The sequence below is a fragment of the Molothrus ater genome, chromosome 5 (genome assembly GCF_012460135.2).
Source record: "Molothrus ater isolate BHLD 08-10-18 breed brown headed cowbird chromosome 5, BPBGC_Mater_1.1, whole genome shotgun sequence".
Taxonomy (NCBI): Eukaryota; Metazoa; Chordata; class Aves; order Passeriformes; family Icteridae; genus Molothrus; species Molothrus ater.
The window spans coordinates 40,911,938-40,926,804 of record NC_050482.2 but is presented as its reverse complement, the minus strand read 5'-3'; the positions used below and the strand labels follow the sequence as shown (position 1 = coordinate 40,926,804).

The window sequence follows — 14,867 nt, the reverse complement described above, 5'->3', positions numbered from 1 at the left end:
TTGAAAAGAAACTCCATGTTAAATGTCATGTTACATTTTTTCCTTGCCTTCTTGTATTTCAGATCATGTATTTTAGTTCCCTTTTTCCATATGTGGTACTTTTATGCTTTCTGATCAGAGGACTGCTCCTTAATGGGTCAGTGGATGGAATTCGTCACATGTTCACCCCTAAGGTATGTACTTAATTTCTGTTTGCAGGGTATTAAAGTTTCAGTGGAAACATGACCATTTATGAATGCTCTCATTTAAGCTTATTGTTCTCATAGAACATTTGGCTGTATTTCTGTTTGCTTAAATTGCAAAATTTTTGTTGATCTCAGTGGCACAATACCAAGCCCTAAAGTCCAAAGGCTCTAGGTGTTCCAAGGGTCTGTAGAGTTACCTCTCTTAAGTGAGGGCTCCCAGAGCTATACATCCCTACAAAGCTAAACATCTGGGGTGCAATTTAGAGGATTCAGGAAGTTTAGAGAGCTTTAAATACTGAAAAGAGAAGTTTGCCATTTTCTAATAATGAAATGTCTAGTTCTGGGTTGTCAGTGCTTTACTTTGCACTTTTATCATGGCATGAATAATTAACTTATCCCTTTTGGAAAAGAGTGGTTTTTTCCCCTCCTTTTTAGAAAAAACTTAAAGCTGTTTACATAGTAGCCCAAAGTACAGGTGACCTGTATTTAATAGTGAAGTAGTGTAAGTACTTGCCCCTCAGCTTTCCTTATCAATTTTCTTATGACTTGCCAAGACAGCAGCAGTTCTAAGCATATTTTTTTTTACTGCCAATATTTTTGCCAGGAACGTGCCTTACACAGCTTTAGGTTTTCTAACTATGGAGGTGATAAGGAATGTTATGAATCACTGTTTACCTTGAAGATCTAAATACTACCCACACTTATCTCAAATGCTTGCAACTACATCTATACTACAGGAACAGCATGTTTGAATAGTCAGAGCCATACTCAGGAATGAATAAGTCTGGGCTTCATATTGTATTGTGAAATGGACTTTCTAACTAGTCCACTTCACAATACAGCTGAGAAAAACAGGACTATTATTTCAAAAATGAAAGCTAAATAATAAGATAATCAAAATCAATGCACATAGTGGCTAATGCCAGATGACAGGGTGTTGTCAGTTGTTTTGATTCCAGGTGTTTTGAGTCTGGAGAACTGTCATTCTATAAAAATGACCTTTGTTGTCTCTCACGTTGATGCAGTCATGTTCCACTTCACTCACTGTCATCACTTTAGAGAGTCATGCTTGTGCAGAAACTTGCAGGCTGCTCAGGCAAATTTGAGAAACCTGAGGAAGAGAGAAATGTAATGCCTACTTACGAGAGAAAGTCTAAAGTGAAGGTGAAATACAGACCTCTATAAGATATAATTTGGTTTCTCAACCACGGTGTTAATACTTCCTTTGGAGAAGTACCACTAGATACTGAGGGAAAATAAATACAAAAACTGCCCTTGGATATCAACACCTCTTCAGTATTCACTGCTTCATGAGTTATACTTAAAAAAAAAGTTGCAGCTGGTGTTTACTTTACGGTTACATTATACTTAATTATACAAATGTTTCAACTGTTCATTTAAATGATACAAAAAGAAAAATGGTTCTTAATTTCTTCTCACAGTTTCCAGTTTTGTATCAAAATTTAGGTTGTGGTTTAAATTTGAAGATAGGAGGCCTGTATGTGATATGTATTATATGTGAATATAAACCTTACAAAATATTTCCATTATATTTTTTTTTGTACTTTAGCACTAATTTGGACTGTAGGTTCATAGGAGACTACTTGAAGAAATTCAGAGTCCCACACCTGTTGTTTCATTCACTCCACTGTGCTAACAACACTTTATTTGGGCACCCAGGCTCTAAAAAGGAATGCTAAACCAATCTAGCATGAAAATTATCCAGGTAGATAGATGTGAGAGGGAGAAGCATCTTTTTGGCCCAATTAGCTGAACAAATGGCCATCTTTTGAGCACAGGCGATTGCAGCAAATTCCCATCAGTGGGAGAGGATTGGCACACATTGGTGCAGGTGTGAGAGTGCAAGACTAATGCAGAAGGGAAGAATTTCTCTGTTTGGCATGGCTGTTAAACAAAGCAGAAATTCTAAATAAGAAAATTCATGGAAAACCTAAAGAAAGGTATGTGAAAAGCCCACTTAACTACTGCAGTTAGGGATTATGTGGGATTATATGAAACTGAAGTACAGAGACTCCAAAATTTCACATACAATACCTAATAGCAAATCAGTCTAGAGTTAATTTTGGAAGTCTGGGCTACATGTATCCGAAAACACACTACTTCTGATGGTACCAAAGGATATATTATAGGAAGTGAGTAGGGTTTTGGTATTTCAAGCAATTAGAGATTTGTTACAGTTAAGAGTGTTCCTTGCTCTCCCTCTGGTGGGAAAGCTCTGGCATGACAGTGCCTGAGTTAGAACTACGTGCAGTAGCCACTTGTGCATTGTATTTATAATCTAAATTGTAAGTCAGGAATATGTTTATTGTCATAAACACCTTTTCCCAATTTTATTGTATTTCAGCTATATATAAGTGAATAAAAGAAGTTTTCTGCTGCTTATCTATAATAAATAATATATCTCCGTGGGAAACAGACATTTTATCCAAAATGTTGTAACGATAGCAGATTTCTTTCTCCTCAGAGTAAGACAGTCAGTCTGATAATTCTGGCATCTATGCTGATGCTTTTCAGTTTTATTTCTATGAATAATCGTAGGGCTTAAAGAAAATAAAAGTCACTTGCATTAATAGAGGCCCTGATTCAGCTTGAGCAAATCTGATGTTTAAATTTGACATGTTTTTCTTTAATTCTTTTTTGTGAATCAGTATCTAAAAGAATTTGAGATAGATGATGACTCATAACTTTGTAAAAAAGTGGGGTTTTTTTTTGAGCAATGCAGTTGATCTGAGTGAGCAATGCTGATAATTTTTTTTATAAAAGACTTAGTTGCCCCTGTAATACATGACCCATTTAACAAAGGGTTGAAGTTCAAGGCATCTGACTTAAGAGATTTGACTCAGGCACTATACAGCTTGTGGCGGCAAGTGTTCATTTCATGTATTTCGTTTTGTTTTACTTATTTTCATGTAATAGAATTCCATATAAGCATGTGTATCTCATGTTCACCTTCTTTTTGTTCATTTGAAAAGTGACAGCAAGGCAACTTTAATCATACTCATTGCATTTCTTAAAAGGGTTGATCAATCTAAAATACATCTTAAGTCTAACAGAAGTCAGTACATATACTGTAAATAAAAAGGTATTGTAAAAAAAAACCTTCTCTTATTTCTCAGTATAACTAGCTGATATTTCAGTTAGATAGCTCCAGTAGTGTCTTGTTGTTTGGAACATATGTATAGCATGTTTCTCCTCAATGTTTAGATAATATAAAATAAGTAGAAATTCTGGCCCTTAAGTTTGCCAGCTTCAGGGGCTGCATTCAGCTTTCATTTTATCATAATGAAAATACGGTTGTAGTGGAGTATTAGCATTTTTATGATGTAGTGTTTGTTCTGTTGTTTTTTTCATATCATAGAAATGCATTTTATAGCTGACATATATTATATCTAATTTCAAACAGCTTGAAAAAATGCTGGAGCCCAAGGTCTGGAGAGAAGCTGCTACTCAGGTGTTCTTTGCCTTAGGGCTTGGATTTGGTGGAGTCATTGCCTTTTCAAGCTACAACAAGAGAGACAACAACTGCCATTTTGATGCTGTACTGGTGTCCTTCATCAATTTTTTCACTTCTGTCCTGGCAACTTTGGTGGTGTTTGCGGTTCTGGGCTTCAAAGCCAATATCATAAATGAAAAATGTGTTACCCAGTATGAATATCCATTTCTTTTTTTAAAATTATTTTTACAGTTTATTTCATTTATGAATTAACACAGACCACTGAGTTTGTTCTCTCTGTTCTATTGTGTTTTACAGAAATTCAGAGAAGATTTTAAAACTTCTGAAAATGGGCAATCTCAGCCAAGATATGATCCCACATCATATCAATTTCTCAAGCATTACAGCAGAAGATTACAATTTAGTTTATGACATTATACAGAAAGTCAAAGAAGAACAGTTTGATTCTCTTGGTCTGAAATCCTGTCAAATTGAAGCTGAACTTGGCAAGGTGAGATTAAGTCTTGAATACAGAGATTAGGAAGAGATGAATGTTTGTAAGCCTTAAGTAAGCTGTGACGTGTACCTACATGGAGTGTCAGTACAGTGTACCTGTGAGCCATGCACCTATAAAGACCTGGATGGAAACATGGTTGCATTCCAGCTCACTTGAGGACTTTAAGGTCTGATGTCTTACTGTAGTCTTCACTGATTTATAATATATTTTGATCATTATAGCATTCTTCTCAGGAGGTGATAAATTTTTTAAGCTTTGTTCTGTTCTTCAGAAGAACTGAGCATGAGGGTTTTTCCAAAGACTAAACAGAGGTGTTTAGTTTATTCAATGTCTCAGACTTCAATTTATATTTATATAATAAGATTTATTCATATAATAATATTTATATAATTTATTTATATCTAATAATAATTGTATCTTAGTGTTAAGATACAATTATTAGATATAAATACTACTTCACTAAAGCAAAAAATTATTATCTGCTTATTAGGTAGTTGTTTAATGAGTATCATCCTGTTTTTAAATCTTACAGTAAGCCAAATCTGTTACAGAAATTATAGTTTTCTAGCTTTAGAGAGGCAATTGCAGATTGAAACACTGACTTCTATATAGTTGCACCAGCATCTGAAGATAAAATATAAAATTGGTGACTTAGACTTCTAAGTCTAAGTTTTCTATACTGTGGTCACTCTTTAAATTTGAAAGAAAAGTATAGAAATTAAATCCTTTACATGCTTACTGTAGAATACAGAGTGTATTTTGTAACAGTCCTATATAGTAGCTGTCATGCAAAATTATCAGTGAAGGAGAGAAAGAAGTTCTGATTGGACAAGAGAGGAAAATTCTTCATAATGAGCGCAGTCAGCCCTTGGACTAATCTCTCAGTGGACGTGGTGCTTTCCACATCATGGGACATTTTTAAGATTCAGCTGGACAGGGTGCTGGACCATCCTGTTTAGACTGCTTTTGTCAAGAAAGTTTCGACCAGATGATCCATGAGACACCTTCAAACCTCATAGTCTATGATTCTATGAAAGAAATGTGTTAATGCTAATCAGCTTACAAATTCTCATGCTTCAGTAAATAATATTTATTGGAAGAATTATGTATTAGATAGCAATTTCCCTCTCTGCCTTCAAGAGTTAATCAGTGACAGCATATGAGCACAAAGTGTCAGACTTGTCAGGCTGTCACACTACCAAAAAACCAAAAATAAATTCACAATTAATGATATAATTTTTTTTTCCTCATTGACAGGCAGTTCAAGGAACTGGTTTAGCTTTTATTGCATTTACAGAAGCAATGACCCACTTCCCTGCTTCTCCCTTCTGGTCAGTCATGTTCTTTCTTATGTTAGTAAATCTGGGACTTGGAAGTATGTTTGGAACCATTGAAGGCATTATCACGCCCATTGTTGATACCTTCAAGGTCAGGAAAGAAATTCTTACTGGTGAGTTACACAAACATTCTTTTCTCCATAGAGCAGTAAACGAATTTTTTTTTGGCACTATGAATTTTTTTTTTTTTTTTTTTGGACATGAAGGTTTACAGAGCAGTAAATCACTGTGTTCAGACTGTACTTCCATGCACAGGCACATTAATATCTGCCAATAAAACCTTATCCTGAATGTTATAGTAGCATAAACACCCTAAAACTTAAATTTTAATTCAATTTCTGTTACAAGTTTCTATATGGTCAGTCCTTTTGGGCTCTTTCAGAATGCTTTCCATTCCATCCCGTGTCACACATTGGAGAAACAAAGGAAAAGGGAAGAGTGAAAATACATTGCAAATGACTGCAAATTATTCCTGAGTAGGCCAGATGAAATCTTAATTTATAATGAAATTTTTATTATGCTAAAATCAATACAGTAACTCTCTAGAGAAACATATTTTTCCCTGTTAAATGTTTATAAAGTCTTAAACAAGCCGTCTAGTTGTTTTGTTTGGGGTTTTTTTATTACTTAAATGCCCTAAGTTACTTGTTTGGGGTTTTTTTTTATTACTTAAATACCCTCAGTTATTTGAGGTGTAGCATGTTCACGTAGCCTTGACTTGTAGGGATTTCTCTTTTTTATATAAAGCACCAGCAAAGGTGTGAAAGTTAGGTTTCTGAAAACCTTCAGGACAGCTGCAAGAGATTTGGTGTCTTATGCACAAATTCAGCTTTCCTATCAATGCCTATAAAAGGTGGGATAGAAAACAAATTTTAAAAAATGGTGCTTTAACATTGGCTAACTCTATGAAGAAAATAATAAACTCTATGACAGAAATAATAATACATTTTATGAGAGTTAACCCCTGATGCAGCAGAGTAACTGCTTTTTTCCCCAGTTGCTTTCCTTACTTTACTGAGATAACAAGTAATATTTGACTGGTAAAAAAAATCAAATTTTTAAAAAAAGATAAATAAATTGATTTTTCAGAAGTCCTAAGTTATTGAGCCCTTTTTGGTCTGTTTGGTTTTTTTTTTTTTTTTTAATTGGGTCTTAACTTCTTGCTGAATAACCAGTACAACAATTAGAAATTAGCTGTTCTTCCTAAGTATGTGTGCAAGTACCATGATTTATAGTCATTACACTGGAGTAATGGAGCATTTTACAATAATTCCTTGTTACTCTCTTAGACAAAAAAAAATAATTAAGATAAAGAAACATTCAAGGACTGTCTTTCTCTTGTAACCTTTTTAAGTGGTGTGCATGCATGATTTTAGTTAAACTCAGTTGTACTCGAAAGATTACAACTTGATGTGCTGTCCTGTTAATTAACTGGAAAAAATTGAAATATCTGGATTATTTTTCATGCAGTACTAGTGGTATTTAAGAAGGATTATAGCTGCAATAGATTTTGTACTTACAAGACAGAAACTTTCAACTTTTACAGGATTGTTAGTACTTTTGCAACTCTTCGAGTTCAGAGAAACCAACTGAAATGCTTAAATTTATTTTGCATTCAACAATGCCTCATGCTGAGTGGTGGAAAGTCCATAAAGACATTATAGTAGTAGTTCAAGACTTCTACCATAGTATTTAAAACAGTGTTATTGTTTTACATTCAGTACTATAATCAATAATAATTTATTATCTTGGATTCATGCAATGGGTGTATTCTGTAAAGATATTTTATATTTTGACACAGATCAATTTCACCTCATTTTGGACTACTTAGATGCATCCTTAGCCTAAGTTCCCTGTGAGGAAAAAAAAAAAAAAAGAGCACTTAAAACTGTAAGAATCAGTCTTACAGCTGTCAGCCTACAACTGATTCCATGATATATTGAAATTTGACTTAAGCATTAAGTCCTGTTGCTGACAAATTTAGTTGGAGAAAATTTTATTGAGATCCATTATGCAGGATCAGCCATTCAAGAAATATATTTTGGGTTGCCCCTACAGAAGGGACAGAAATGTTGCTTAATGAACAAACACATTTAGACAGATCTAATAGAACTTTATGCCGTTAATGATCTTCTAGGAGCAGTCTATTCACCCTTTGTATTTTTTAGAATCATAGAAACTTCTTCATATTATTTTTTCCCCATATTTTCACTTCTAAATTCTTTTCACTTCTGAATTCCAAAAGTTGAGCTGGTGACCAGTTAACATGATATGTTGTGTTTTGCCTACTGGTTTATTTTACCTCTGCATCTACATTACATTTAGTGAGAAATAGTCACTTGGTTAATCTCTGCTGATTAATCTCGTAATCAGGGTTGCTGTCATATGGGGACTCTAGTAATTCTAATTTCATAATTCTCTGTTTTGTAGGAAAGAAGTAGGATAATGAATATTCTTAAAATTGAGAGACCCTAAACAGTAGAATGCTACTGACTTGACTTTTATGAAATAATGCGTTAGGTCCTCCTTGTCTGTGGAACTTTGTTGTAGTTATAGCTCACATTTCTGTCCTTTATTCCAGTCATCTGCTGCTTGGTAGCATTTTTTATTGGCCTGATCTTTGTGCAGCGCTCTGGAAATTATTTTGTGACAATGTTTGATGACTACTCAGCTACTCTGCCCCTGCTTATTGTGGTCATTTTGGAGAATATTGCAGTCATCCGAATTTATGGAATAGACAAGTAAGTGAAGGAAATGCATCTCCCTGTCCATATCAACACCATTCTTTACAATAATTATTACTATTTTAATTAAAGTGTATGAAGCATCTGCATTTTACACAGGAATACAAATAATTAGAAAGCATGACAGTCTGGTCCAGAATCTAGTCTGTTACTAAGAACAGGTTTGGAGCAAGATACACTACATCAGAACAAGAGGTCCAAAAACAAGAGAATGAAGCAAAAGAGACAAAATTAGAAATTTAGAAAGGCTGCTAGATAGAAAAGTATAGGGAGTTTGTATTAACAAAGACATCAAGAAGATCTCAGAAATAACCATGGTCTAAGCAACATATGAGGATGAGTATTTCAATGCAGTATTCAGGCAGCCTGAGAAAGAAACAAAGCAAGCTCTAATGGCAGTAAAAAGAAAAAAGTTTCAATTTAAGAACTAAATTGAGTTTGGGGCATTATAGCAATTAATTTTTCTTTGCATTAGTTGTGAGAGAGGAGATGACAGCAAAAACAGGGTCAGAGCTTACTTGAAAGCAGCGCAGCTGACAATGAAGTCAAGTGACCTGTTGGGGATGGATGAAGAGGAATGACCATAAATCCCTTTTTTTTTTGTTGAATTAATTTTATGTCTAAAATCAGCAGAATGTGTTTACTAAGTGAGATCAGTATATGCCGTGCTTAAGGAATAGAAGGGTTTGTATCAAAAATAACTTATGCCTTGCACAGGTTAAACAGAACATGCTGTAATAACATGTTGTAGTAATTAAAATGTTTGTAATTCCTTTGCATGAAGAAAAAGTGTGACATAGAAGAAGTGGGGTTTCATTTGACTTTTCACTTGTCTGATCTGAGTAATCAGCAATCATTAATCACAATGAAACAAAACTATAAGAAAATTTAATTTTATGGTTTTCAGACATTGTTTCTGGACTATGCAAGTAGTACTTGTTCTGCTTGCTTGCTCAAGGAGAATTCCAACTTGGACCACATGTATAATCCTATAATTGATCATTTAGATATAAAAACACCACACAGATTATTTTACACATGCAACCAAAAGATAAAACAGATGACCTGGTTATAAAGTTGGTAACGTCCAAGCACCACTGTGAATGGAAGTAGATATGCCAAAAGTCAGCAACTGACCTGTGAGGAGGTTGATGTTTAGGCATAGCTAAAATATAGTAATCCTTTGCTTATGACTCACAGTGCAGGCAATTCATGTTTATAGAAGGGCTTCTGACAGGATACAGTGAAAAGTTAACAGCCAAGTTTCTCATTTATAATGACCACCTGAGTATTCCCTCTGCAGTATTTCTAGTATTTCTTCTGATGGATGTTTCTGCAGAAACCTAGCAATTCAGTTTGCAAAAACTGTCAGCATCAACAGCCTCAGGCTGCCATTGGCTGTGATAGTACCAAGGGTTTCCTGTAGATAAAGTTCTGTATAAATGTCTAATTATTTGACATTAAGTCTTTGATCAGATAGTAGAAAACTAAAGCATAGCATCCAAAGGGTGCTATAGAAAAGAGACAACGTGAGAATTTCTGTAGCCAAGAAGGAAAATCTCCCACACTGTAATCAGTGCTATAAGGAGCTTTAGCTAAAGGAGACTTTTAGAAGAGAATGAGTAGGATGGTGACAATGGAAGACTACTTTAAAGTAAGGATAACAGATTCATGTTTAACTGGTAGAAGAACTGGAGATCTCAGAAAGAGAAGGCTACCTGTAGAGGGCACAACCCATTTGTAAATTCAGCTTCCTTTTAATGATGTGTTTTATTTCAGTGTAAACAAACAAAAGAATGCCTCAAGCTGTGCAGTTAAATTTTTTTTCTGAGAGTTTACATGACAGAAGCTTTACATATGTAAAAAAATATTGGAAAACATCCTTCTATAGAGCTTTTTTGAGATACACATTTCAAAAAGGAGTGGGACCACAAGGGAGTTAAAACAATCATTGCTTGCGCACACTCCAAAAGTATTATTTCTAAAATCATTCTCTGTTTCTACTGGCTCTGGAACCATGTACTCCGTCATGAGTATGAAAATAGGAGTTTTGTTCATGGCTTAACTTAAAAATTTGAGGAGAAAGGCAGCAGTTTTATAGCTTGGAAGAGTTTTATTTCAGCAGCTTATATGATGCAAAGCATAGCTTATGCATAAAGTTGTTTTTTTTTCAGACTGCAGCACGTGTGTGGGTTCAAAATTAATGTTACACATGTGTAAGATGTGCTGGTAAACAACCCAGTAGACAATAGAAGAAAATGTAAAAAAGAATCTTCTAAAAGAAATATGAGTGTAAATATCTTCAGCACAGTCCAGCAAGCAGCTTACTAAATCACTGTACTGTGCAGTGATTCCTTTTGTTCATCTGGTCTGAACTACTAGTATAAGCTCTATTTTTCAGCCCATCAAGTAATTTAAACTACAGCTATTTCTATATGCACATTTTTTTCAGTGTCTTGATTCCCTCAGGTTGGGTGCTATGTATCAATTATAGTGCTCAAAATCTCAGTGTCTACACTAACAATAACATTTTAATCTTTTCACAGATTTATGGAAGACCTGAAGGATATGCTGGGGTTTTCTCCAAGCCAGTATTATTACTACATGTGGAAGTATGTTTCACCCTTTGTATTGTTATGTTTGCTGGTAGCTACCATTGTCCAAATGGGTTTGAGTCCTCCTGGTTACAATGCTTGGATTGAGGATACGGTATGTATATGTAGGGTTTGTATTTAAGTATGATACCATCATCATCATCATCATTGTGATCGTATCTGAAGCATTTGAAGCACATGAGCAGACAAAAAAGTTACAATTAGAAATTCAAAATCAGCCTAAATAATGACATGATTGCTTTTATCTCAAGTAACTTTGATGTAAAATCAACAGTTTTTTAATTTTAAGCAGTTCTGCTTTAAAATATAACTGATTGACACAAACCTGTATGCTCTGGGTGACTTACTTCCTAACAAATGATAAAGAAATTCATAATCATGGGAGAGGTTGTTCACATTCATTAAGTCTTATTTTATTGCAGAAAACAGATGATAGCTGCATAAATCATTTCAGATATCACAACAGGTTTTTTATGTGTCATAATTTTTTCCCTTTGGGAACGCATATCACAGTGTAGCAGCTGTATTAAAACCTGACTCTGATAAGAACTTGTCTCGGTGAGTGGCAAGACAGTTCTGAGCTTCGACTTCAAAAAGAGATTTTAGTCAAGGGAACTCTGAAGACTTCAGCTAGTTGTAGGCCCATGAGCCCTCAGCTATTTCTACAGGCTTTTTATGCAAAACAGACAGAGAGAAAATGTCAGAGACATTCATCTAACAAAACTTTCCCAAATTAGCTGGGGGGGAAGTCACAGCAAAGACAGGTAAAGGATAAACACAGGAGGTTGGCTTTACTAATGATAGTATCAGACAGCTACATGATTCTCAGAAAAATGCTCTTGTTGAGTCTTGCCCTCAAAAATTAGAGAGATACCTTAGAATACCAAACATGCAATTCCTTTCCACATACAAAGTCAGGCAAGCAGAGCCTGTTGGCCGTTGATGCCTGGATGCAGTAGAGGTGTGGGGTATAGTAGTGCCCCAACATTACAGTTTACCTGATGCTTATGCAAAGTGCAATAACTGAGATGGTTCCTGTCTAGACCAACTATTAGCCTACGGAACAGGGGCTAATTTTCCAGGCATAGTTACAGATACCCACTGCACACTTGTCTGTTCTGGACATCCTTTAAAGGATCAGGAAGCTACAGAGAAATGTAGCATAATGCCTAAAGTGAAAATCTTCATTTGTGTGCTGCTGAAGTGCTCTCAAAAACTGTTCAACAGTGTTCTAGTCCTGCTCACTGGCTGAAAGATAGCAATCCTACATCTCCATGACTCTTCAAACCTGAGATCTGTAGTGGTGCCCACACTGTGAGTGCCGTGGAGTTTTCTGCTTGAAAACTGCAAGCCTCAATGAGGACTGCAGGTTTTTGTTATTTTTCTGGTAAAGATGTATTAATCATTTTTCTGTTGTGTTTCTCAGGCTACGGAAGAGTTCCACAGCTATCCAACATGGGGAATGATTGTCTGTATATCTTTGATGGTGTTGGCCATACTGCCAGTCCCAATAGTCTTCATGGTACGCCGTTGCAACCTTATTGATGACAGTTCTGGTAGTTTGGCATCTGTATCCTATAAAAGAGGTCGGATAATAAAGGAACCTGTTAATCTGGAGGGAGATAATACAAGTCTGATTCATGGGAAGAGTCCAAGTGAAGTGCCGTCTCCAAATTTCGGCAAAAACATATATCGAAAACAGACTGGCTCGCCGACTTTGGACACGGCTCCAAACGGGCGTTATGGTATTGGCTACCTGATGGCAGATATGCCTGACATGCCAGAGTCTGATTTGTAACCACAGAACAAAAAAAGTGCTGTGTTTCTTCTCTCACTGATCACGGCCCTGCTGTGAGAAGTGGTCAGTGTCACTTGCTAGGGTGCGATCTCAGGTGCTCCACAGTGACAGTCTTTAAAATGTCACGACAGTACGTACTGGTTGAGAAAATTCTGAGTTTTTATTTGCACTGAAGGAAAGATTCAAATGCAATGGCAGCCTACATCTGCCAGGATAGCCAAGAATTTGATTTTTAAATTAACTTCTAAATTTAAAGCTTTCTATTTCTGAAGCCCAGGTCTCGCTCAAATGTTAAAATATTTCTGAGGTTATATCATTGAAAATCAATTTCTTTCTGCTGAATTTCAGGTTGACTCCCAAGTATTAATGGTGAGCTCAGTAGTAGTTCACCAAACCTGTGTTTGTGTAAACACCTGTAATATACCTTATGTAGATATGCTGTACTTATTTTATTAGCACTGATAATTACTTAGGCTATTAGCTGAGTAAAAAACAAACCGGCAAACTATTTTCTTATGTAATAGCTGTATAGAGCAATAGTATTAGAAAATCAAGGAGTAGACTTATAGGAGGATGATCAAAGATTCCCTGTTCACTGGGGACTGCGTAAACTGTGGCTGTATATTTTGTGTAAAATATTTGCTTTTTCAGTGTGAAAACAATGTTAGAGTGAGTCACTCCAAGAATCTTAAGGATTGTGCAGATTCTGCATTTTTTTCTATGCTGTGTGCCTAAAAAAGACCTTGATATTTATTGTGGTTACAAGATTACATATATATTATATTTATATAATATACTTGTAATGTAAATATGTATATTATTCTGTATGTAATCGTTTCAAAAGTTGAAGCAAGATGGCTTTTTTAATTAGTCTCCTTCAGTTTTGCTTCTGTTTTATGCAGATAATTTTTTTTCAGTCAGTAATTGTTAAGAACTGTATGGCATTACATTTTAATCTATGAATAAAGAGATTGATAAGGTATTTCTCTGTGGTATCCTAATACACTTACTATAACACAGCCTGCTTTTTCCTCATCTGGACTACCTGAAAGAATGACATTTCCTAGATGAATAGAGATGCTAAAAGAACTTGAAAACAAAAAATCGGTCAAAATAAACTTTTGGACAAGGCCGTTTACTGTGAGTACAGGAGGTGATGTAGCACTGTAAACTGGCAAGATACACTGGAAGCTGGTACATGATCTACACCGTACCTTAAAGTGTTTTAAAATTAGGCATAAATTCTGACTTTTCTACCTCTACTAAGCAAAGAAAAGAACTTGCTTACATTGTCCCTGCATCAAAGAACTAGATGAATTTATTTGAGGTAAATGCAAGTCTCTGAAACTCTGTCTCAAGACTACAGTTTCGTCCGTGTCAGTATGGAAAAGCTATGACAAATAAATGGAAAGAAGCAGAATGTTAAAACAAAACATTTTAGCAACTTGATAAAATTCCTTATGGATAATTCTTCTGTCACAGGAGAATAAACTCAGATAATTTTCTACTTTTAACCTGAGAGCTTTTGAAATCATTTCCAATCATCATAAAGTTGAACTAGAAGCATTAGCTGACAAAAAGCTATATTTAATTATCAGGCTTATTTTACATGTGATAGAAATTGTGCACATAAAGAAGCATTTAAAGAAGTCCTCTAAAATGCACATATTGGAACATATGGGGTAGAGTTGGCATAATTTAAGCAGCTTGTTCTTTTATAACTGATGTATTGGCAACATTAGCATGTGTGTAATGTCTCACCATTAGAGACAGAGCCAGCATGTACAAAATATTCCTGTTGTGGCAGAGCAGCAGCAAATTTCCACCATCATACCACATGAGGTTTCTAACATGACTCTTCAAGGTAGTTGCCATGCATCCCTCTGTGCCCAGTCCACAGAGTGCAGAACTCTGTTCTTACAGATGAGTTACCTGCACTGACACATGCTTTTACTTTAATAAACCCTAGTTTTCAATGGTCAAATGTTTGCTGCTACAAAGAGCTCTTAAAATGAATGTGAGCAAGAACTTAGTATTAAGGTGCAATAGCTACTTCTGTTTAAAGCATCACAAAGGGGACTAATGCTCCTTTAGCCAACTGCTGAAGATTATTCTGCCTGGATATGTCTGCCCTTTTGCTCTTTACTTAAACACTTTTTAGAAGTATTAAGATTTTCCACTCATTTAAACCATTAGTTCTCAGTTGGTTGCTTCCTA

At 35.3% G+C, this 14,867-nt stretch overlaps 1 protein-coding gene across 1 annotated transcript in view; it reads left to right on the top strand.

Annotated features, from left to right (window-relative positions):
* Positions 1–13,632, top strand: part of SLC6A15 (solute carrier family 6 member 15) — a 36,918-nt gene extending 23,286 nt beyond the window's left edge. The window contains exons 6-12 of the mRNA XM_036401153.2: positions 63–173; positions 3,610–3,851; positions 3,958–4,150; positions 5,414–5,606; positions 8,075–8,234; positions 10,784–10,946; positions 12,279–13,632. Of these exons, the coding sequence (XP_036257046.1) occupies positions 63–173; positions 3,610–3,851; positions 3,958–4,150; positions 5,414–5,606; positions 8,075–8,234; positions 10,784–10,946; positions 12,279–12,650 (1,434 nt within the window). The 3' untranslated portion in view covers positions 12,651–13,632. The remainder of the gene's footprint in view (positions 1–62; positions 174–3,609; positions 3,852–3,957; positions 4,151–5,413; positions 5,607–8,074; positions 8,235–10,783; positions 10,947–12,278) is intronic.
* The last annotated feature ends 1,235 nt before the right edge of the window (positions 13,633–14,867 follow it).